Below are 26,492 nucleotides of genomic sequence, written 5' to 3'. Positions count from 1 at the left end.
TATATTGCTTTAATGTAAATGTCTTATTTTCCTTTTGTATATTCCTTTCTATCCCTGTACATATAGTTTGTTTCACTTTTGCATGTAAGAACTGTAAATAGAAGAGGGTTTCACTAAGTTGGAATAACTTGTACTGAAACCATTCCCATGAACAAATATGTTTAAATCAAAACCGATGTGGTGAACGTCTAACAACTACATCAATTACATACCAGGCCATGATGTAACACCTGTAACATCTGGAATGCTGTTGACGGCGTTGCGCCCATCACATTCACATCAGTTCGACAGCCTCGCGATGACATTGCCCCAAATCACTGTCGACGGTATCGTGACGAAGTTTCATTCTACGTCCTTTAACCAATTCCATTGACCTAAATAAAACTGAAAACTACATATTATAAGAGTGAGTGAGTGAGTGAGTGAGTGAGTGAGTGAGTATAGTTTTACTCAGCTTTGAGAAACATTGCAGCAATACACGGCAGGGGACACCAGAATTGGACTGCACACACTTTACTTATGTGGGAATCGAACCTAGATCTTCGGCGTAATATACGAACGTTTACTCACTAAGTTAGCCAACCGCCATCATTCTATTATAACCTGTTCTAACTCGTCAGTCAGTCAGATTCGTAAGGCTCACAACAGTAATTTAATCGTTTTACCCTCCATTTCGAAAACAATCCTGAGCGATGGAGCGATATATGCCATGAAGTCACTTCCGGAATTTGCTATGGCGTTTAATATGAAGGTGAAATGAGGTTTAAAGTCGTACTTGAGAATATTCCGCTCATATTACAACGTGCATGCGTGTGTATGTGTGGCTGCTTGTGCGAGCCCAGGTTGTTTTATAGCGCTAGCTCGCTGAGATACCATGCCGCAGCTAAATATAAATACTCCACTCGGACACACTGTAGTCACATCGAGTCGACCAGTTCTTGTTGTACCCATTAATGCCGAGTGGCAGGCAGGGACCAACAAGTACCATATTTTATCGTACTATATTGAGTAAAACAAGGACTGGTAATACTCCACTCGGACACACTGTAGTCACATCGAGTCGATCAGTTCTTGTTGTACCCATTAATGCCGAGTGGCAGGCAGGGACCAACAAGTACCATATTTTATCGTACTATATTGAGTAAAACAAGGACTGGTCGTCTCGGAGTCAGAATAATGTGTGTGGGGTATTCATGCTTAACTGCGACATGGTGTTTCAGTGAGCTAGCACTGTAAGACCTAAGACGTAAGTCTGGACTAGTACAATCAGCCACGCATATACATGCATGCACGTCGTTTTTGAACGAAATATAGTTCGACGCTAAACCCCATTTCACCTTACCTCACCTATTCATCGGATGACACGAAGGGTTCCTTTAGCTCCCTCCGACTTCGACGCAATGAAGTTTAACAGTATCTGTTTTCAAACACTGCTTAATGATACGCAACATTTTTCATCTTTGATAAAATCTCGGAGGAAAATATTTCGGAAAAGCAAATGGCCAATGTCATCAGCGACGTACACTAAGTTTGCTCTGACTGCTCGCTCACTCGACAAGAGTCCCCCTGTAAGAAGACAAACACAGGTATGACAAGCAATTGAAACAAAACAGGTGGATCTGGAAAGTTCACAATAGCGTACAAGCATACGTCCATCCTTTCGTCGGGAACGTGGAATTTGATAGCACTGCAAAAATATTGTTGAACATTGGCCAGAACATAGACAGGTTTTACCTGCGTTTCGGAAATGTATTGCTAACCAGCATTCTTTTGTGACCATACTTTTGTATTCACTTGGCAGGCATACAAGAAAATATTGATGTAAGGGAACAGTGGTTGATGAGGGGAGGGGCGGGGATTTTTCCACCATGAGTGTGCAAAAGTAGTGACCCTCCCACACTGTTATTTTTTCACGATCTTTCGCGAAATAGTGAAGGGCAGCATTTAACATAACATTTTCTGCCTTGGAAGCAATATATTGTATTGTTGGTATATTTGGACAATTTGATCAAATTATGTTGCATGAATGGTGATAGGAACTGCTGCATAGAAAACAAAATGTTTTGTGTTCTACATCTTGTTATTGAGGTAAACATCATTTGCGCGACCCTTTTATTGTTTACTATATAAGGACTGGCGCAATAAACTCCACCGATTGGACCAGTGGAAGCACATATGCACAATTAATTCTTTTGGTTTATTTTTGAGATCGAAAGCTGAGGTTTGGAAGTTGAACCTTATTTTACACCATGACGTTAGATTTGTGTCCACATTGTTAGCAAGCGATTGAGGTAGAGTTTGTTCAATGTAAGCAATGCGATTGTTAGTCGTACATATTCGCTACGCATGTCAATGGGTGCCTCTAATTCCGACGACAGTAAAGCAACGAGCTCCCCGCGCGTGGATGTTTTCTATGAAGCACACTTATCGTCATGAAACGAGCAAATATCGCGGCTTGTGCGGCACTCAGGAGGGTACACTTATGCTTGTAGAGACACTGGCGGTCTAGTGTTTTGTGTACAGAGCACGTCTAACGCTGCCCCAGTCTTTTGATGGCAGACACCATGGATATGACAATTCCCCCCGGGGGACACTGATGTTTGAACAAACTAATGTGTTGGGGGGTCAGGTCGTGGGGGTGAGATTTATCCGGGTATGCTGTTAATCGGGTACACTCGCAAAATTTCAAGACGTGCTATTTCGTTCATCGTTTCCTATAAACAACCCGATCTGCATTACAAGTACATGTGTTTTTGAAAACAGGTATCTGGAACACGAGGTTTAAGTAAATAATGAAATAATAATCAGACTCATTTGTGTGTTGAAGGCCAAAGTCAATCCCACACATTTTTTGTCTAATGATTGCTCTCGTTGCAGTATAATTTGCAATACTTCGTGATAAAAAGTCCACTATTGTCTCACACCCACGGAGAGATTAGCGTCTAAACCGGGGCAAGAAATGGTTCTCAGCAACATTTACTGGTCATCTAAGAGTGAGTGAATGAGTTTAGTTTTACACCACATCGCGGTGCCATTATAGATACCACTCCGGTGGAACTAGACAATGCTACGGTGGCACTACAAACAAACCTTCGGAGAAAGTGATTAGAAGACAACGTTACAGATGAACATTTGTTATAACACTACTGTTACATACGATGTCACAATGCTAGTACGACGGAATGAAATGAAAACCTTCTTCGCCGGTACACAAAGCATTTACTAGTATCAATAAAAGGTTCTTACAGTGAATGAGTTCAGTTTTACGCCGCACTCATCAATATTACAGCTATATGGCGGCGGTTTGTAAATCATCGAGTCTGGACCAGATAATCCAGTTGTCAACAGCATGAGCATCGATCTGTGCAATTGGGAACCGATCACATGTGTCAACCAAATCAGGGAGTCTGACCACCCGATCCCGTTAGTCGCCTCTTACGACAAGCATAGTCGCCTTTTACGGCAAACATGGGTTGCTGAAGGCCTATTCTACCCCGGGACCTTCAGGGGTGAGTGTAATGGGTGTGTGAGTGGGGATATTGTATTTCAGAAATGTCATGGCGTGAGACACCAGGAATTAACTTCACACATTGCACCCATGTGGGGAATCGAAACCCACTGTTTGCAATACATTAATTTGCCAGATGGCCATGAGGGCCTCCTGCCGTCTGAGGGCTTTAAAATCTGCAGACTCTGAATGAAATCTGCAGACCCATTTTGTTAAAGTCTAAGCGCAAACAAATAGAGTTCACTGTACATAGTCACACATTGTTTCTTCAAAATCGGCTCAAGAGACGTTTCGATTTGTTAAAGATTGGTGTTGTCATTCATATGTTCAAACCGCTGAAATACCAGGAAGAAAAAACAGCGGGAATGATTCCTGTAGAATAAAAAAACAAATAATGTACTCAAGGTCACAAGGGCAACCAGAAATTTGAAACTGCCGGCCTGATACAGTAACAACGTGTCTTCGGCGCGACGGGCGAACACTCAAACCACAACGCTACTACCGCCAGTGGGCAACTTAATTAATCGTGTGTTAGTGGCACTTTGTGGAAGCTGAGTGACCATAAGGACATGAATATTTTCTCATATCAAAAAGAGGCTGTCCACATTATCTATAGCGAACAGGCATAAATATATAATATTGCTTTTAGCGCCAATAACCAATAAACACAATCCCACAAATTTAATACTAATATTGCTATATGCACCTATCTGTGTCTGTCCCTTCTTGTACTTCCCTGGACAAATGCCGGACTTACAGCGCTAGCCAAACATCAGATCAACGCCCTAGTATGACATAGATGCCGGAAATCAGACACATGGACTCAGGGCCAACCAGTCTTTGTATCCCCATAAGGTCGAGTGCCAGGAAGTAACATATTTTAAGACGTTTGGGAAAGACGTGGTCGAGAACCTTGGACCGATGCCATTGGGACCAACATGACTTTGGGCCTCAGTCTTTGGCTTGAAACTCACACTTTGATTACTTATGGCATATTCTCGCGACAAAACTGATACATCTCTCGTCAAACATTGAACATAGACATTGTGATCACTTAAAATCACAATAAAATACGTCGGAAGATGAATTTGCAGTCATTCGTTGGCTTTAGGGGGCCCTTCCTCCTGGAATACCCCTCCAGGTACCACCCTGGACCCGGCCGGTGTCTGCCACCCCTGGTCCCCGACATCTCACCCACTTTGCTCTCTTGACTGGATTGTGTATTTAGTCTTATGCCGCTTTTTCCAGCAATATCATGGCGGTGGAGAACAGAAATATCTTCACACAATTTACCCATGAGAATCGAACCTGGGTTTTCGGTGTGACGAGCGAACGCTTTAACAACTAGGTTACCCCGCTGCCCTTTACATCAGTGTTTTGAAGCTCTGAGAATGCTACTCGAATACTGCCCAAAGTGTCCCAAACATCGTTCGCTGACTCTCTTCAGATATTGACTTGGTCGCCGTGCTCGAGGACGCTAGATGTTGCTGGAGATCCAGCGAAGGCAGCTGTCGACGATGCAGTTATACAGCGGTTCCACTGTATATGGTCATCGGGGTGCCTTTGCCTCAGCATCGAAAAACAACCAAATGCCCAAGCTGAGTCAAGACTCTCGTCTGCGCTAGAGCTGAGCAAGGTCAGGCTGACCACGTGATCAAAACACTCGGCACGAGATCACCTCTGCTTCCCGCGCTCGCTGGTCGTATCTACCTCATCACGTGACATTGATGTACCGTTTGTGAAAAATCAAACGCACACCTCCCGTGCAGCGAGTAAAAAACACGAAACTAGAACAGACCAATAGAATGGAGCCCGGCCGTTAAGTCCGCTCTATATAAACCACACGCCTGCAATTGTAGTCACATTGAACAGTGACCCAAGTGACGTAGTGTTACCTTATGGAGAAACCTGGAGAAAGTCACTGACGATGAAGTGTTCACTAGGTTTGGATTACTTGAAGACTCTAGTATGTGTGTGCGTGGTGTTGTCGGTAGTGGACTGTCGTCGAGGACGACGGGCGAAGCGCGGGAATGGCAAATGCAGTGGGGACTCCCTAGCCGAATACAACCTCTCCTTCTTCGGAGACTGGGCAAAAGAAGCGTTTCCCAGAATGTACCCAAAGTACAGACCCCACGCACAGTGGTCCAAACTGTATGGTAAGTCTTGTCAGTTTGATGTATTACGATATCCTTGAAACTAGGGTTGGCTGTCGATCTGTATCAATGAGACAGGTAATCGTTAACTAATATCGATGGATTATCGCTAAATAAGGGAGACGTAACTCTGAGCAAAAACATTTCACACCACTGGTGAATGGTGACGTGTGACATGAATTATTAACAAAACAGCGCCCTGATAATAATTTTAAGAAGACCGTGAATATAGTCTGTATATTGTGAGAGAAAATCAAATAAAAACTTTTTTTCGATCACAAAAGTTAATGTACGGTGTAATCGATAACAGAAATTTCATATCAATAATCATTGTCATATTTCCTATAGACGATATTTCCAATTATCAACCATTGTAGCCAGCCCTACTTGGAACATACCAAGTACAGTTTATGAATTATAAGTTCATTGTGATATCAAGATTATGGAATTTCACCAGAGTCAAATATGTTACTTATATCATTCCACATATACAACTTTCACAAAGTTGATACAGCTCCGAATTAATTGGTAATAAGTGTTTCAGCTTATAAATAAAAAGCTGGATCAAAGTTTGCTCCAACATACAATGCAAACCTTGCGATATGCACGTGCGCTTAAGGGATGTATACTTCCCAAGAAGCTGGGAATGCCGATCCAGCGTGCACAGATCCGATGCCTTAGGAAATAATGTAACACGTAACGCTTATGGGTTTGCTTGCATCGTGTGGATTTGGGGCATTTTAATAAGCAAAGTGCCAGTGGTAGTAGTAGTAGTAGCAGCAGCAGCAGTTGTGCAGATGTATTGCATCTCATAGTCTTCAAGATGCAGTCAGAACCGGGTTGAATTAATTTCGATTCATCTGAAGAAGGTTAACTAAAGATAATACAGAATCAGTGAAATTAATGTTGAGGTTGACTTGTTGCTCAGCTGAGACGCTGTGCCTGTGTAATAACTGGAATCATCAATTGTCACACTTCTTTAAATAAATCATTTAATAGTTTAATCCAAATTCAGGTCATGGTTTCTACAATACGCTTAAGTTGAAGCTACCAAATAGAAAATAGGTGGCCCATAAGATAAACCTAATAAAGCGACACCTTTGCTAATGGCATTCAAAACTGTACTCATCCATGAGTTGGCAGTGTTAAAGGGACCAGGCTCCGTCATTTGACGTTGGCAAAAGGAGAACATGTCACAGGACAACATGGTTCTGCTCAGTCGACGGTATTAAATTGGAATACAGTCCCTAGTCAGTCGGTGGTGTTAAAGGGGAATACAGACCCTAGTCAGTCGGCGGTTGTGTATGGGAATACGGACCCCAGTCAGTCGACGGTGGTAAACGGAGCCGAGTTCCAGACAATTGTCAGCGTTCAAAAGGAAACATGGATCTAAACAGTTGTCTGTGATAAGGGAGGATAGGGCTCCAATCACTCAGCAGTGTTAATGGGGGTCATGTGTGATGAGTACATCCAAGTACTTTGCGGTACCATGACACCAGATCATGGCCTCCATACTTGTGTAATCATGAACTGCATAAAACACTCGGAGGTACCTTCACCTCAGCTCCCGACAGACAGCTTCACCTCCTAGTGTTCACCTTCAGACATGTCGGCGGCAGATCTCGGCGTACCAATGATAATCGCTGCGGACTGTAAAGGACAGGAGGCGAAACTCGGTACAGAACCCAGTTGCACCAAACAGCGTTATTTCACACTTGGATCTCATTTGTCTGGGCCTGGTGACTGAGATGAGCAAAAACTGCAGTGTTGTCTGAGGACTACATGTCTCCTGGCGCTACCTGCATCATGTGATTGCATGTACCCACTATTCAACGTGAAATAACGCGTTTACCTTTAACAGCAACGCGTTATAAATTGAAAATGCACGGATTCAGTCTGCAGAGGACATCCTGCATACTTAAGAGGGGGGCCATGCATAGTGTACGTATTTGTGAAAAAAATGAATAACTAAACTTTCGTCCACGTTTTATTTATTTTTTTTTTGTTTTAGCTTTCATAAGAAAGCACCGTGTGTATACGTACTGAGTATTCATAAAATGCAGATTGTAAATACTTTTTTCTGATCGGTAGCGTTCCATCAACGCTGAGTGCACGTGACTGCTACACGTGATTCACAACATGACGGTAGTTTGACGATCAAGTGCGAACTCGGCACAGCATCATAGCGATTTTGAATAACACACCGTTGTACGCCCACTTATCTTGAAATCACAGAAAAAATGTTTAAATTTCAAGAATTCCATTTTTTATCGGATCCAGCCGCTTTTAGCGCTGTTTCAATTTCAACGTTTTTGCTGAAATGAAGGTGCACTGAAAACGTCACGTATGTTGATGCAGGTTTAGCAAATCAGCATAAGAATCAGACAATGAGAGGCTGTATTAGGCCGGTCTATGCACTCCATGTGAAGGGCAATGAACGCTCTGAGTGTTTGCAAACAGTCTGTTTTCATCCTCTGTGTGTGCATGTTAGTTACATGCGGTTGACCTATCACACCCAGACATCTGAGGGCTTCCCTCCTTGTCCTCTCAACTGAAGGTCGTTCCACCTTGCCGCGAAATTTGGTGTAGCTGAAACCATTGTAGTATTCACGTTGGGGTCAGTACGCCCGTTTCTCGCAGTTATCCCAGACGGATTTAGGTGTTTAGGACACCTCCCTCAAAATGCACTGTCGACATGACATGACCTTTAAAAGGCACTGTCGACATGACATGTCCTTTAAAATGCACTGTCGACATGAAATGTCCTTTAAAAGGCACTGTCGACATGGTATGTCCTGTAAAAGGCACTTTCGACAGTATGACAACGAGGCAGTGGAGTAGCTCTGTGATTAAAGCGTTCGATTCCTCACATGAATGCAATGTATGGTGTCTGGTGTCTCCGCCGTTGTATTGCTTGAATATTGCTAAAAGCGGCATAAAACCACATTCACCCACTCACTCATTATGACGTCTCTCTTGAAAGGTCAAGGTGCTTGCCATAAAAGGCGACTATGCTTGTCGTAAGAATCGACTAACGGGATCGGGTGGTCAGGCTCGCTAAATTAGTTGACACGTCATCGGTTCCCTTTTGCACAGATCGATGCCCATGCTGTTGATCACTGGATTGTCTGGTCCAGACTCTATTATTTACAGACCGACGTCATATTGCCTGAATATTGCTGAAACAACACAACCAACCAAAACTCGATTTGCTGGTTTTCCTGAGGTGACTCGATGTTTTGGTCGCCTTATCACACACTATTGTTAAATCCGACGTTTAACAAGTTTCAAATATTACAGGCACAACACATGAGACCACCATTACTTCGGGATCTCCGGAAGATCCGGATTAGAATCGATCATCCGTATTCCAGGTCTGTCGTAAGAGGTGACTGACGGGATAGACTGGTCAAGCTCGAAGACTTGGTTGACATATGTCATCGTGTCACTGGACTTCCTGGATCAGACTCGATTATTTACAGACCGCCGCCATATAGCTGGAATATTGCTGAGTGCGGCGTAAAACTAAATCCCACTCACCCGCTGTCGACTAGAAGCGCAGTAAACATTAAAGGTATTTCCGTAGTGCACTACAACAATAAGCATTTATACGTCAGTGTGTTCGCATACTCAAACGTGTTAATGCCTCAAGTCGAAACCTAACCTGATAGGGTGAAGATCCGTCACTTCACGCCAATCAATGTTTAAATACGCTGTTTACACAGCCCAGTTTACGGTATATAGAAATGTATGCACGAACACAATTTTAAAAGAAGTCAGTTTAACAATGTCTGTGTCGGCTATAAATGTCCGTACACCTGTAAATCACCTATAGCACACGTGCGAGATACGTGCCGTCGAGGACGCTTAGGGGATTATCCGATGCCTTTTCCCGCCCTGCCAACGTCATTGTCAACATTACTCGGCAGAGACCCACTGGCAACAGAAGTATTATAATAAGTGTTTAGGGGAATGCCATTCATAGGTGCACCACCTCGTGTTCATTCCAGGGCAGCCAATGACACTGCACGTTGCGAGACTACCTGGGCGAGGGGTTCGCGGTGCACCTGTATTCATTGTGCATAAAATGATGATAATAACAGCGCCAAAATGATCATGAAAGGGTTTATAAAATTCGTTTTTAAAGGCCGTCCTCAGTAACAACAAACGTGGAACTACTAACAGTATAGTTTTCGAATTAATATCTAGGGGCTCCGGGGTTATAAAAATCCCATCGTCCGACGCCCGGGACAAGTCAGTTTCATTTCGGGCAATCATATAATGGTATCTTACTTGTCCGTGAACTACTGGATAATTTCCACTTGTGGTTTCAAACTGCAAATAATCTTGGATATTTGTTTTATATCTGCTCATAATGAAGCTATTAAAGTTGGCAATAACAATAAAGTAGAGCTAGTAGAGAGTGAAATTATCACTCTTCGATAAACAGTCTAGTAACCATTAACATCACGCATTGTGTCATGAAATCAAGGCAAGTGGAAAATTAGTCAGAACAAGTAACTTTCTTGAAGTCACTTGCCCTGTGGCAAGTGGTTTTTCAACTTATTTTTAAATCCCTGGTGGCTGATAAAATCCAGTGGCAATACCGTGATTAAGCAAACACATTAATATCCATTAGGCTTTCCCATGCTCCCACCTAACGCAATAATGTATTTCCCCTATAGAATACTTTTGAAAAGAAGTTAAAGAACGCCCGATTCTTCATACTACTACAGACTGTACCCTTAATTTGTCAAGCCATGAAAAACGCGTGTGTTCGCTAACTTCCTTTGAGAAGGATATATGCTTGAGTAAGGTGCGAGTGAAGTTATTGGATAGTCAGACTTGCAGACTTGTTGGGCACATGCCATCTTATCCTAATTGCTTAGCTCGATATCCATGCCGTGTATATATCCGTAGCTTACCGCCCTTGTTAACAGATACATTTTCAAAAATGCGTGCACTTTATTCATAACCAAGCATGTCCTTCCTCAAATACGTTTAGCTTCATGTTTTCCACGCGATTTCCACGCGAGGACAAGCAATGTTTTCCACGTTAGGACTCGTTCACCCTAAGCCCATGATCGTCTCCGTAAAGTCCACCCAGTGAGTGTCCGAACGATAAACACGTTCACAGCCTCCAAATGGTAACCTTAGATTATACTGTCTGTTTTTAGGCTGACTTGAGGCTATTTCTGTTAAAGGTTGTAAAGGTATTAATCCGCGTGTAATCCGCATCGCGCCGAAGTACCTGCATGTAATCTTCCTCGTGTTGGCGTTAACCGCCTGGTCTGTTTGTCGCTCTCGTGTACGAGGCAGGTAGACACTGCCGCCCACTCAAATAAACTATAAGGTCTTCTTTCATAATTGTTTCATTTGGACAGTGTTTGAACTTTTTGTGAGTAGCCATGATGTCGCCTAGCAACATTGGTTTAGACAGTGAGTCATGAGACGATAGATTCGGGACTATTGTATCTCTCGTACATTGTCATGTCATCCTTGTTTGGGTAATGAATCATACAGAATCTCTAATACAAGACAGACATCGCTATGTTTTACCAAGACTGTTTGATCTGATTGTTAACTGCCCTTAGAAGGTACAGTGAATGAGTTGGCGTCACGTGTTGTACTCTCTGGGAAAGAAACGGACCTTAGTCGTGACAGGGGAACGACTTACCCCGTAGCCACCTTATTGCTGATAACGCTGTTCAATACCTGCGGCTTTTCACTAACCGGTGTGTTTGTTACGGATGTCGTTAGTCCACGACTGGTCCTTCATATGGTCGAATGCTAGCGCTAGGTCCATTGGTTTAACCCAGTTGGTGCGGCATCGGGCCTGTCTAAGGCGGCACCATTCCCTTGTTTATAATCAGGAACCGGTGATCGTGGATTCATATCAAATTCATATTGCATATCCTCTTTAGTCCGCACTGCACCGTGTTCACTGAATTATCTACGTGGTACGCGTCACTAAAGACCTTTCCTCTCGCTTGAATTTGACACATTTGATAACAATAAAAATTTCTTTAGAACGACGTAAAATCAAACTCACCAAAGGGGAAACGTTAACAACCTTTCCTGCCATCCTTATATTGTAACCCAGTTAAATGAAATGTTTTGTCAAAATGTCGTTAAACAAGATTCCATCGCCATTGCAACATCGATGGTGAAATAAGTGCGGCTTGTGTCGTATCGATCTCCTACAAGACAAACCTGTAAAACAAGCGTAATACACAATGGGTCACTGCTAATGATCCGTGTAAATGCTGCTTGGACCAAGTAAAATCAAACGATGGTAGTTCCGTTTGATAGACTTGAGTTGGACTTAAACTAAACTCACTTAGACGTAAACTAAACTCAGACATGCAGATTTGAAGACCTCATTTCTGAACCAGTCCTCGGGTTTTACATGTGGAAACTGTCAAACACTGATTAAAACTGAATACACGCGGTACACATGTCTATTTTGTTCATCAGGACTAGCCACAAACTAGTTAAATAAATCTTCCCCTATTCCAAAGGACTAGTCTTGAAAAAAAGTGTTGCTAAGGCCAAACAACTGATCTGAGAGCCCTCTCTTCACAAACTGGCTTACGTTATGGTGGAAATGTGTTTGTCATTGACGTCAGTCCAACGAATTATACTTTCTGATGAATTGAAAGAATAATACACATCAAATAAGTTCATTTACCTCTATCGAAGCCAGATAAGCAAACATTCTTGATTCGTGTATTTTCGTATTTGCTCAATCAGCGAAACCCAATTCCTCGTCGGCGGATGAGTGTACTGAAGGACACTTCAAGGTCACGGCCACACGTGTCGTCGCAAGCGTTAAAACCTGCTGAGGTCTGCAATGGGCTACAGCGACGTCATTATCTCCACGAGCCGCATTATTGAGAGCTCTTTAGAATTGTTGAAGAAACGGAGGCCATGTCCGGCATCGGGGAGATTAGTATTGTAATCCCCGTGGCATTCCTCAAGATCTCTGTTTTTTAGTAGTTTTGCAGTTTTCTCGAAACTCATAACGCCCTTTTAAAAACAAACATTTGGGCTCAGGATGGTGAAAATGATAGGTGCATATCAGCTGATTTGGCTTGATCTGGCCTATTTCCTTTTCGTGCATTATGACAGTTTATATTGTAATCACAGAAGCTTGTACAACAATACAACGCGACGGATGTCATCTGCGGTTGGGGCTATTTTTAGTCTCTCCTTTCCTGTCCGGAAACAAATCAAAACAGAAATATTGTTCTTCCACATGTAGCTCGTTTTTTGTGTTTGTGTCTGAACTAAGTATATGACCTTATTTCACCTCTGAGGTCAAACGGCGTCCTTTGTAACACGAGATGTAGGGTTTTGTTGCGCAGAGCCTTCTAACAATGAAACCAGTTTGCATCTATGATGAATCACTGGGGACTGAATGGTCGGATATTCTCGACAGCCGTACAGCTGCCCTCGCGGTTTTTACACTCACATGATTGTGGTTAAGAAAACGTGAATGTGTAATCATTTCTTACCGGTGTGAGTGTTCTGTTGGCGATTTGCTTATCTATAACAACATGCAACCACGTGCCAGAGTACATTTGTGTGCAGGACATTATATAACAAAATGATTATATGAACAATATGCTACATCACATTGTTCACGTTAAACCTTACTGGTTCACCCACTTAAAGGTAGGGGCCGTGGGGCAACCTAGTGGTTAAGGCGTTCGCTCGTCACGCTGAAGACCCGGGTTCGATTCCCCACATGGGTACAATGTGTGAGGCCCATTTGGGTTAAAAGCGGCGTAAAACCAAACTCACTCACTCACTCACGTAAAGGTAATGTACCACACCGAACTTCTCTAAAAACATAAATTATGCATTTCTCTTAATGATAAAAACTATCGCCCAACAGGGTAGCTACCACATTATTTATTTCTTTTTTAATACTTATTTTGTTACACTATTGAATTAAAAAGTTCGAATGAATTTAATGCCACGTTGCATTAAATCAGCTCTCGCTCCTCTACCGGTGGAACATAGTTTTCATCTCCCTAGAGTTATCTCCCATCTCCCTTTACGAATATCCTACATACAGTTTGTGATTGAAACCAGTTCGGCAAACACCGACAACCCCGCTTGCGACAGTTTTCGAAGTTTCAGTTATCCACTTCCGACAGGACGTAAAGGAAAAAAGTATATTATTGCATTGATAGGAAGCGAAATTGAATACATACGTCCCAACACACATGTATATATATTATAGACCAAAATATTGTCGAAAATGGGTGACATTGTGACGATGTATTAGATAATTGTCTTAAACTGTGGTGTGTTTGAATATTTACATTATGGTAGGTGTTGCAATAGTGTTTTATATTTGAAGGCAATGTTGGTATCAATGCGATACTGGTTTGTTTGTTGTCCAGTGCCTCACTTAGCAATATTACAGAACATTTACGCTTGTCCTTAAACCAAATCCGGACCAGACAATCCAGTGATTGATATCATAGGATACGATTACATGCATGAATTGTGTCACTGTGTCTGATCTTTCCCGTTAATGGCTTTTCGTGGCAAGTCGAAGGTTAACCGTGACGTAACTGGTATCATCTGTGGCGTTTATTGTGCGGGCCTAGATGTTACAGCTCACCTTACCTCGCGATAGAACATATTTAGATTTGTTTCGTTTAATACTGATTCATAGTTTTCACTGTGGTAGCACAATAGATAATGTTACGATGGCTTCGTATAACATTATGATGACACAGCGGTGGCAACATAGACAACGCTATCGTGACACTACAGATGTGGCAGTGCAGTCAACAACGATATGTCACTACACATAACGCTATGGCGGTACTACATGAACGCTTTTAGTAGCAGACAACACTGAAATGACACTACATATACCACTACGGTGGACAGACAACACCATCGATTGCCACATTTATGGTATAGCTGCGCATAACACTACAACGACACTACGATCGTACTATGTATAGCACTACGGTGCCATTATAGATACCACTCCGGTGGAACTAGATAATGTTACGGTAGCACTGCAAACAAACCTTCGGAGAAAGTGTTTAGAAGACAACGTTACGGATGAACATTTGTTATAACACTACTGTAACATAGGATGTCACAACGCTAGTACGACGGAATGAAATGAAAAGCTTCTTCGCTAGTACACAAAGCATTTATCAATAAAAGGTTCTTACAGTGAATGAGTTCAGTTTTACGCCGCACTCAGCAATATTACAGCTATATGGCGGCGGTTTGTAAATCATCGAGTCTGGACCAGACAATCCTGTGATCAACAGCATGAACATCGATCTGTGCAACTGAGAACCGAAGACACATGTCAGCCAAGTCATCGTGCCTGGCCACCCGATCCCGTTAGTCGCCTTTTACGACAAGCATAGGTTACTGAAGGCCAGTATTCCGACCCGGACCTTCAGGGGTATAAAGGTTCCTACAACATAAAACACTGTCAAGTTACAATAAACAACTGACCGCCTGCGCATATGTTCACAAACGACGATGTTGGGGAGATGTTTTACCGTGCCACGCGACCTCAGTCCGTCGGACTGTTGCCATCGTTCGACTGTTGTTGTTAATAAGATATTCGATTTCCCTCTGTATTTATCAGCAGCCCCATCAATCAGGTAACACTGACAGCTCCTATAATAGATGATACTGTTTGATGTTTTCACCTGGGGATGACCCCAACCTGTCCATTAGCCGCGTCTTGTCTGGTTTGTTCACTGAGCTGGTCAAGCAAAACGGTCGCCTGTTATCCGTGCGAAACCGAGTTTCTGACAAAGGGGGAAAAGCATGGATAAGAACGTATTTTTTTTAAATTTCAAAAACACAAAACCACTTGGCAGTTGTTAGAGAGTATGTTTTTTACTCAAAACTCTTTCTAAGTTTGCAGTTAATGAAAAGAACATGTGTTTTCAGGTGTCATGGTAAAAATCAACTCATGCCTTCTCATTCAGCGAAGATATAGCGTTAGTAGAATACCTCGGCTAAGGCTCACAAATGTCCCTGATTCAAAGCTCATGCATTTGTAATAGGGGTTCCAAATGTATGAACAGATATCATGAGGCGCAGTTAAACTACATTTAGCTCAATTCGGGTAAGTCAAAGCGTTGCTAAAATATCTCTCACACGGGCAATCATGTAGCAGAATGCCCCCAGTGTCAACTGAAGTAAAGAACGAATAGAAACCGGTATTTCATTTGCAGGATTTCTTTTCATCATATGCTTGTGAGTGAGAGAGTAGAGTTTTACGCCGCTTTTAGCAATACTCCAGCAATATCACGGCGGGGGACACCAGAAATGGGCTTCACACAAAGCACCCATGTTGGGAATCAAACCCGGTCTGCGGCGCGTGAGCGAACGCTTTAACCACGAGGCTATCCCACCGTTCTCATCATATAGTAAGGGTTGCATGATCTCAGTGGATATGTAAGTCGGAGTATAGGACTACTAGGTGTATATGTTGCCTGTGTGGACACCGAGGCCCATCAACTGTATTTACAGAAAAGGATAGGTATTGAATTATCTTCGTAAAATTTGTAAAAAAGATTCAAGATTCTCTCCATTTTTCCAAAACTACTAGTCCAGTCAACCATAAGAGTGGGTGAGTTTCAGTTTTAGCAATTTTGCAGCAACGTCATGGCTGTTGAGAAAAGAAATGGGCTCCACATATTGGAACCATGTGTAGAATCGAACCCGGTCCTTCGGCGTGACGAGCCGCGAATACTTTCAGAACGGTGCTACCGCACTGCCCCCATTGAATTCCAATGGTTGTATATAATTGTATGACAGACTGGGCTTCTGGGTGCATGAAGCCTCATTCTGAGTGGAATGAACTGGTGAGCTTGTCAAGATTTCTGTTTTAATTAATGAAATTGAGGGAACTTCAGACCTGTCTCCACGACGCTTTTACAAACTGCAATCTGGCGACATTTTACGGAGATACGATACCTTATTTCTAGGACATGTATTCAATGCGGAGAGCAGCTGGCTACCACCACCGATGATTCTGAGATGAACCAAGGTTCGCCTCGTGCCCGTGGTACTCTTTGAACACACATAAGGAAGATCTAGCGGTAACTCTGAACCAACAATCCAACAATGCAGCCCCACTAAGCTCGGTATCGGTCTTAAGTATGATATAAGAAGTTTCAAATCGCACCTGCTTTGATGTCTGCAGCCACGTGCAGCCAACAATGGCGGACCATGACAGCTGCCGAGATACCAAAGCAAGGACGAGCAGTTAATGTCGCAAGTCAACACCCGAGTAAACACACCCGGTTATGGGAAAAGTTCAGCGTTTGCAATGTCTTTGAATGCAAACGAGAATTGGATAGTTTTCTAAACAGCAAATACCGCTGGCTGCCCCGAGTGCAGGGAGACATGTAGTGTGGATGATCTGGCATGCATGACAAGGGGTTGTTTGGAAGAGTCCTTTGTGAGGAAGTCGCGTGAGGTATATTGCCACCTTATAACAGTATTTCAGAAACTCCTGGCTTGCATTTTTATGTCGGAAAAAGGAGACGTTTGTGCTGCAAGCTTTGCAAACTCCCAAGGCATAGTAAATGCTCCAGAGCCAAAGTTCAGAATCTGACATTAGATTTTACCACCTGAACTTAAGGCGAGTGTCCTCTTGCTTCAGATAACATGAAAGACACAATCACTGTTGTGTGGACCTATCCTTATGGCGTTTACGTAAAGTTCAAATATATGCGAGTCTGAATCTTAAAAAATCGGTTAACCAAACGCACCGGAATCTCTAACTGGGCATGGGGACTTAGATATTCTCTTTTTTTACTACTTAACAAAAGTGCCACGTATACAAGATGGTATTCGAAAAAGCCCCATATTGTAAAGTTACAAACTGCACTCCTGACTGGAGTCGAACCCTTGTCATGAGCACTTACGAGTGGATTCACCACCCTTTGGACCAATACCAAGAAAGTTAACATCCAAACCATCTGGATGAGATTGTCTCCTCTACATGGCCACCATATGTAGATTCATGAAAGTTCAGTTCCCCTCGATGTGAGTGAATCATACCCCAATGTCAAGGCCACGGTTACCAAATTAAGCCAATGCGTGATCGTGTCAGGGAAAGTAGGTACATCAAAAACAGACAGGTGGCGCAAACCCAGAAACTGATAATGTTTCCCCCACAACTGGTGCTCTGACATTTCCAAAAGATCGACTAGCGGACGCGAATGTTGCACAACACTTGTCCTAGACACCGTTTGCTCCCTGCTCTATATACCTGCATCCTGATCCTGTGTTCTCCAGCAGGCTCAATCTGCCTGATACATATCGTCTGTAGACAGCACCTGGGACAAGTTGTTGGGGAAATATCGCAGGAAGACTGATCTTTTACCAACGTCTGCTTGAAAGAGGTCATATCAACATGGCCGCCCCAGGTGCATGGCGGGACGTCTGGGTCGGCGTGTTCGTTACGATAAACCGGTATAGGGTTGTGTTGTTGAGTTTTCATCACAGTACACGATACATTGTTACATCTGGTCCAGAGACTGGGAGTCGAGATAATGGGAAAACATCCCCCAATTAACAATGTTTGTAAAGATTTCCACCACGTGCTCAGCCTCGTTTCTGTGTATGTAACACAACGCAGAACAGATTTACACCCAATCAGCTGCATTTCAGACGTGCCCAAAGAGCATCTGATTGTCATCTTACAACTGTTGATGGTGTTTTTCTTCTCTCTGTAACTGGCCCACCGAGATCTTCCCTTAGGTTGAAATACTGACCTAGTGAGAATAGAATGGAAGCAATGAGATAGCAGTGTTACAACAATACAGCAATGTCTCATCACTGTAGCTGACAACACTGAAGTAGCACATCAACCACGGACAAACAACACAGTATCAAATCACGTTAGCAACAACGCGACAATTACAATATGTCATCACTGTTTACAACACAGCAATATAGTATGAATCCAGGTGACATTCACGAAAGACCAACACAGTAATAGCTCATCACTTGAACAACACCTCGACAATAACAACACAGCAATATCTCATCACTTGAACAACACCTCGACAATAACAACACAGCAATATCTCATCACTTTAACAACAGCACGACAATAACAACACAGCAATAGCTCATCACTTTTACAACACCACGACATTAACAACACAGCAATATGTCATCACTTTAGCTTGAGACATAGCAATATCTCGTCAACCATTGGTCGGTGTTATTTAGTAGCAGTAATAGGAGACGCCGTGATTGGTATATGTAGAATAATCAACCAAGACAGGGGAGAAATTTGTATCATTTGTGCAGGATTTGCAATTTTACTCTAAATAAAAATGTAAGGCGAGCGGTGCTTCACGTGTTGCCTGGCCTAAAGTAAAGACATAGGATAGCGTATATTTGAACACTGGTGATATTAAGTAGTGTTGAAATATTTTATCACAAAAGGCCTGTGGTGGAGACTTGTTGATTTCGCTCTAAGCACTTTTCAAAAATACACTCCTCGTATAGGTAGTATCATGGCCCGTCTCTGGAAAACTAGGAGGTCATTGTTATATACAGTCTAAACATGAAAACCTGGAAATAATATCACGAGAGACATTTAAATGTGTACATTTCTCAATGTGTAAACAGGCGTTTACTGAGCATGACAACGCTGACGTGAGGCCCGCTGTTAATCATATTCTGTACTTTGTGCTAAATATGGGGGAATATATAGAATAACACATGCACGGCAGACATACATGAAGAACGGATGCACTTCTGATGCCGCGGGCGGTGGGTTCATTTTGTGGTTGAAGCGTTCGCTTGTCACGCCCAGTCGCAGGTTCGGATCCTCCAACATAAAAAAATAAACTCCCGTAGAATATACAGAATAAATACCGTTAAGTCCAGCTTGGTAGAAAGAAAATACCCTTTACATATTATACTAATTCATGGAACTTTTTTTCAGGTTTAACTCATGGGCGGACTTATACGATGTGGTCTGTGGGTGAACTGGCTTCTCATGCTGTTAAGAAATTTGTTGAAGAAAGAAGCACATTGTTACTAGACAGGCAGGCGCAAGGATACAACGACACATTTGATATATTCACCGCTGCCCCCCTCCGAGGTGGTGTTGGCCGTACGTCTTCGAGAATATTCGCTGATGGCAAACATTCAAAGGTATCACTATAATTATAAAAATAAGGTTATTCATTTGTAATGTGGCACATTCTTAGAAGCGTCGAACTATTACCGGATAACTCAAGCTAAGTGTGAGGCGATAGAAGGTTAATATTCATATGACTTATCCCACCAGGTACCCATTTCCTGTGGGATTTTTTAAATAACTCGCTTGCCAAAGGTGAGATCACATGTATCATATGTGCTTCGTTGTGGGGCGGCCTGAAGTGCTAGAAACTCTCAGGAGTCAAGCCGCCAAACACGGTCACCCATTGAATAGATTTCCAACTTTTCTTAACTTCAACTGATTCGTGATCTGGGGTCTATCCACAAGACCACGTGGCATCACTATGCTTCATGCCATCTTCTGTAACAAGCGATCATAGCGCTACATAATCTTAACTCTCATAATTTATCACAGACACGTGACAGCCTTCGTAATTCACGTTAGTCGGTTAGCAAGACTACTCTTAATGTGACTTCAGCGTTGACTTCAATCCTGCAGTGGGATCGTACAGGAAGCTGGAGCTGTAAGTCCCCATGATCCTCAGTAAGGTGGTTCAGCTTCAGTGACTAGTTGTCCATAGGTCGTGCTTCATTAGTATCAAATGTTCTATTGATCTCTCTGTTTAATAATGCATTTTGATAACGGAAATGGTTCGTTTACCTAAACCGTGCTTCTTACGTACTGTTTTACTATCCTCTGAGGCGATGTGAAACTTTAACTCCCTTATTTACTATTTCTTGCTAAAGACAAGTGAATATTCCGATGATGGTTCTCTTTGGGAAGACATTTTGAGGACTGTATATGATGCAAGTATTAATTTTGGTATAAAGGGTCCCAAGCCACAAAGCGTTCGTAAAGTTACGACCTGTCGTAACTCTGTATTTCATCATAGGCTTGCGAATGTCGCATGTCAAGGTAAAAAAATGTCCAAAGGTCACGTTTGACGTTTAATACAGTTAATAGCGTGTATGCCCCCCTTGGGCGTCAATCACAGCTTGGCATCTTCTGCCCATGGATGCAGTCAGATTACGAATTACATCCCGAGGAATTGTAGCCCACTCAGCAGTCAACGCGGCAGCCAGCTGTTGAAGTGTTTGTGGCTGTGCATGCGGCCGTCGCACACGTCTATCCAATTCATCCCAAAGATGTTCTATGGGGTTTAAATCCGGGGATCTTGAAGGCCATGGCAGAACATTAACATTATTGCTGGCAAGGTAAGCCATGGTGATGCGTGCCGTATGTGGACGGGCATTCTCTTGTTGAAAAACAGCGTTGGCGTTAGCGTTGGCCATGATAGGGACGACGTGGCGTAACGTCTTGCTGTTACGTTGCCCCTAACTTGCACTAAAGGTGTCTTAGCGTTGTGAGAAATGGCTGCCCACACCATCACACTTCCTACACCAAGTAAACAGTTCGCCATCGCATCTGAGGCCATGCTTTGTGAGCCTGACACTACTGGAGTCGTAGCTGACGATGATTTCGTGTCAAAATGACACCTCTAACTGGACGTCGTGGTCGCAATCCTGCTTCTCGGAGACGGTTGCGCACGATCTGGTCTGAGATTCTGCGGTGTCCTGGTATGGTGGATGCAGTAGAGGCAGCTGTAGTCGTTCTTTGGCGTAGATGTTGCAACAATATGTAACGGTCCTGGGCGGCAGTGGTTATGCGTGGTCTACCGGATCTGGGAAGGTCACGTGTTGATCCATGCTGCTGATAACGTGCCCAAAGTCTTGATATGGTGCTAGGGGGCACGTTGAAAAACCAGGCCACTTCTGATCTGGTCTCTTCTGCTTCCAGTCGGCCGATAGCGTTGTTCCTCTGAGCTTCATTGATGACAGTCGGGTTGACAGTTTCTTGCAAAGTGCAGCAAACTCAAGAACCCTGCATTTTTATAGTGATTGGCGTGCCTGATTCACGTGCACAACATGCATAGTGGCACAAATGCCAAGAGTTGCGTTTTGGTGATATTTCCCTTCAATGCGCATACTTTTAAAAAGATGCAATGAAGAAGGAAGCTTATGTCGAAAATGCATTCATTCATCTTTGTGACTAAAAATATATTGCAGAGTTTGTTACTAAACGTTTCCATTTACTTTTAGTCTTAAAATAAATTGCGTTTCTTTTTTTTTTTTTGAAGAGTTTACGTTTGTCTTCGACTATATGACGGCATTTTATAACTAAATTTGGTCCCTTTGGGTTCGATATAATCTTTATCAATAAGTTTTACGCATGTACGTATGTCGAGAAATATCGAGAAAGAAACGTACGTACGTAAAACGTATTGATAAGGTGACAAAAGTAGATTCACTCTGGGTGACAATAATCGGAGCTATTAAACATTTACCCCTCTATATCACTTATCAAAGTCATTAAAGATGTTTGAGTAACAACGACTGAACCGTATGCTCAATGCAATTTACAGGTGTCCTTCTTGGTGAAGATCATCCCGAGTCCTGACTGGTTTGTCGGCGTGGATGGACTGGACCTGTGCCGCAATGGCCGTTGGAGGAGGAAGGTGTACGCTCATCTCCGCCCAATGGACGCCGGAACTGACAAAGGCCTCACGTACACGTCTCCAAATTGGCCCTCACATCCGCCACAGAGGATATTCGAGATCACACCCAACTATCCCGACCACCCAGCTAGTTCTTTCTTCTACCCAGATAGAAATAGGCTTCCCCGGATTGCTCATGCCATTCTGGAGAAGGTCACGGAGTACCAGCAGCAAGGCCGAGTCACGGATGTTAAGTACAACTCCATGCCTAGTATGGTTGTTGAGAAACAACCACATGAACTGTCACACCAGTCCTGGGCCCCAAAAGAGGCGGACGCAGAGGAGATCGCCATCAACACTAAGATCGACCAGGCTCTGAGGGAGAGGTTAGAGAAGGATATCCAGAACAGACTGAAGACATCACCAAGACGTACCTTCTTCCTTCAGAGGATGGTGAGAAAGGGGGGACATGTCCTTGCTGACCAAAGCTCGGAGGAACTTAACGAAGAGGCTGATGACGCGGGTCCTCACGTCGGAACAAGGCATGGACCTACTGAAGTGAAGGCTGAGGAGTCTTATCTCGCAGGGATGGATCCATATGTCGATGTCTCAACGACGACGGAAACTCCACCAACACCAGCTGAAACAACTACTCAGACGTACCGCCTGGTTGGTAATGTTAATTCACTGACAAGGGAGCATGGGCTTGAGACTGTAAGAAACACAATGGAAGAGGAAGACGACAACGACTCTCAAGAAGCTGCCAAGTCGAGACTGATGCTGCAGCCGACGTATCTGATGTCGAAAGAGCCAGACGAAGGAGGAGAAGATGTCAGCGTTGAACAGGACAATCAGAAAATGGACAGTGAAGAATCTGAAGAATCCAATAGTGATATACACGACCCCAGACTCCAGATCCATGAGAGTAGACATCAGTATAATACCGGAAGTCCGATAGGGGAAAGTTCAGATAGGGGTAATTCCTACGGCAATGACAACACTGGACAAGATACTGATGTAAGGTCGACGGCGAGACCCACTCATTATGATCATACCATCGATAGGCAGATAGAAGAAGACGTTGACAAAGACGAGGACGTTGTCCCGGACTACGCTGCTGCATACTCGGTCGGAAGGGTTAAGACGGGCGCCACACAGGGGTACCGGGACGACAAAAACATCGCAGACATTGACGTCATCCAGAGCAGTCGAACTGAACAACCCTACAGACGCCAACGTCCATACACACAGACACCACTAGTTAACAGACAGGTGGACAACGACGTCGACAACAACGCTCCCACTTATGTCCGTGGCGGTGCCAATGACGTTGAGGAAGATACATGGGGTGAAGATCATGGTGACAATGTCGAGAAAGAGACGGACCAGAGCAAGGCTTTAGAAACACTGGGCATCTTCCGACCAAACTCTCCACTGCGGGGCAGAAAAACAGATGGTGAGTCATATTCCATGTATAATTTCTTTACAAGGTAATGTATGTTGGGATATCATGGGATAATATCAATATAATCAAAGTAGATGTTTTACTTCAATACAAGTGAATGCACTTCGGGTTAAAACAGCCTTCAACCCATGCTTATCGTTAGAGGTGACAAACGGGATAGGCTCGCTGACTTAAAACATCTCATCGTATCCACATTGCATGAATCGATGCTCGTGCTCTTGATCACTGGATTGTCTGGTCCAGACGCTATTTCACTTACAGACTGGGATATTGCTGAGTGCGATATTAAACAACAAACAATTTTGAAATATACACGGAGGAACATCCTAGTAGGGTGCTGCAAACCGTGCGGAGTAGCATTCCTTATGGGACCTTATACAATAAACAAAAATATTCAAAATCAATGCCTATCCAAATCTATGGATATGTTGCGTAGCCAAGGTAATTCAACAAGAACGACAACTGCATTCATATTCGTATCTCTGTCAGGACGGCTCCAAATTAAAAGATATAATATGAAAGCTAAAAACTCATCACATATCCAGGTTGCTGTTGCGAAGCTCCTCTATAGCCAATCACACAAGCAACAGACCAAAATATTTGCAACTCAAACACACTAAATCACAACACCAACAACGAGTGAGATGATTTCATACTGCAAAAGCCAACATTTTTCGTGAAAGCGCGATAGGTTGAAAAGCTTTATATTTACATAGTATTGAGCACTTGCCCAGCTTTCGTTTTCAAAATCATGCGTAGGCACGGACCTTTTAATATAAAGGTAACTAGTCGGTTCCATATTGTAATATCATATTGTAATATCAAGATATTCTTATAAGACTAAGAGGGTGTACACAGCCTAAAAGTATAATGTGTGCATTCGTAACGTCGAAGATCCGAGTTCGATTCCAAATATTTGTACAGTGAATGTTTTAACCCTGTATTTTTATCTTTCCAAACAATTAGACTGAATGAATGTTGTAATCCTGTATTTTTATTTTTCAGAACAATTAGACTGTTTGGTCTCTGAGTGGTCACCTTGGAGCTCGTGCAGCTTAACCTGTGGGTTTGGTGTTAGTACGAGGACGCGGCAGGTGACACAGCACGCCCGTAATGGCGGCCTGAACTGTCCAAGGCTTTCCGTTGAAAAAATATGCGGCAGCATGAGAACGTGTAAGTGGAACTATTTCAACAGTTTGTTCAACAGGAACCGGGGCCTACGTCGACGACGGAGAAGAAGGAGACACCATCGTGGCTGAAGATATGTAAGCGAGATCTGAACGAGAGCTGGTTATGATTACCATGGAAACCGTAGTTTCCATGTTTGGTGTGCGCGACGTCGTGTTCAGCGTTGTTGATGTAACGAAAGTGTCAAAGTTCACACGGAACGATGAGCCATCTGAAGGGGCGAGGAAGCTGATGCGATGCCAGAGCGACATCCGCATGTAGAATAGAAGCATTCTGTTTCACATCACCATAAGACAAATCATCTTCATTTTCACCGGAAGACGAGGACGTTCACTTCCGGTTGGTTTACTTCAGTTGCTTCTTGGAAACACGTGTCATCCCTGCTGAAGCGATGCAGAATTTTGAAGCACCAGTGAAAGTCAGAAAAACGTATCCAGGTTCCTTTGAACGATATTTGAACTATATACACAAAGTAAAAACAGAGGCAACTTAAAGACAGAAGTTTGTGTACTTTCTAAACAGACATGAAGCTCTTTCTAAAGAAAGGTCATATGATACACCAAACGCCACATTATCGTTGATATCCTTAAGGAATATTAGATCACGTTGTACATAGTTTCAACTATACATGTTACCGACAATATGTGTATTTTAATCTAGACCGATTCGGTGGTTCAGACAATGTTGATATCAATTCAGAAATAGAAATTCACAACCTTGGCAGTGCACTGATTATCGGGTTTCAATGAGTTAACACCACAGCCTGCGTTTATCGACCCGTGTAAAAAATAAACAATTATAAAGCACCGTAAATGCAAAATGTGTCATGGAAGGTCCGTCCAACGTTATCCTCTGTGAGGATTTAATAGTACATCTGTCGCTTGCTACAAGAAAGTACTGTGACAGTCACCTTGAAGCGTTTAACGCTATTCCTATCCCTAGCCATCACATCATGGACCTAGCGGTAGAGACGTGTGAGCCACCGAGCGATAGCTGTAGATTATATAGTATGTATATATGGCATAGAACATAGAGAAACAACACTTTGTTTTGTACATATTGGGTGAATCTATCTTTTGCATAATTTTTGTACAATTTTCATACTTGAATAAAAAGATTTGTTGTTACCGCTTACACGACTGGTGTGTTTGACTGGAATGGTGGGATTTCAGTTATATCAGTGCGGAAGTTGGCATGCCTACGGATGAGTGTCTGAATTTAGTTTTTCGCTTACTCAGCAATATTCCAGCTATATGGCTGCGGTCTGTAAATAATCGAGTTTGAACCAGTTAATCCACTGATGAACAGCATGAGCATCGACCTATGCATTTAAGAACCGATGACGTGTCACCCAAATCAGCGATCCTGACCATCGATCCCTTTAGTCGCCTCTTACGACAAGCATGGGTTGCTGAAAATCATGTCTAGCCCTGATCTTCACGGGTCTGCAGGTTGAAGTAGGGAGAGTTTCAAAACAGGTTACAGGG

At 43.1% G+C, this 26,492-nt stretch overlaps 1 protein-coding gene across 1 annotated transcript; it reads left to right on the top strand.

Annotated features, from left to right (window-relative positions):
* Positions 1–5,375: 5,375 nt before the first annotated feature.
* LOC137265898 (uncharacterized) lies at positions 5,376–26,137 on the top strand. Its single transcript, XM_067801362.1, has 4 exons — positions 5,376–5,664; positions 19,640–19,851; positions 22,281–23,808; positions 24,823–26,137. Exons 1-4 carry the CDS (start codon positions 5,436–5,438, stop codon positions 25,074–25,076), a joined length of 2,223 nt encoding a protein of 740 aa, XP_067657463.1. The 5' UTR covers positions 5,376–5,435; the 3' UTR covers positions 25,077–26,137.
* Positions 26,138–26,492: the final 355 nt, after the last annotated feature.

This window comes from Haliotis asinina, chromosome 15 (assembly GCF_037392515.1).
Source record: "Haliotis asinina isolate JCU_RB_2024 chromosome 15, JCU_Hal_asi_v2, whole genome shotgun sequence".
In the NCBI taxonomy this organism is placed as follows: Eukaryota; Metazoa; Mollusca; class Gastropoda; order Lepetellida; family Haliotidae; genus Haliotis; species Haliotis asinina.
This window is presented reverse-complemented; position numbering and strand designations above follow the sequence as displayed.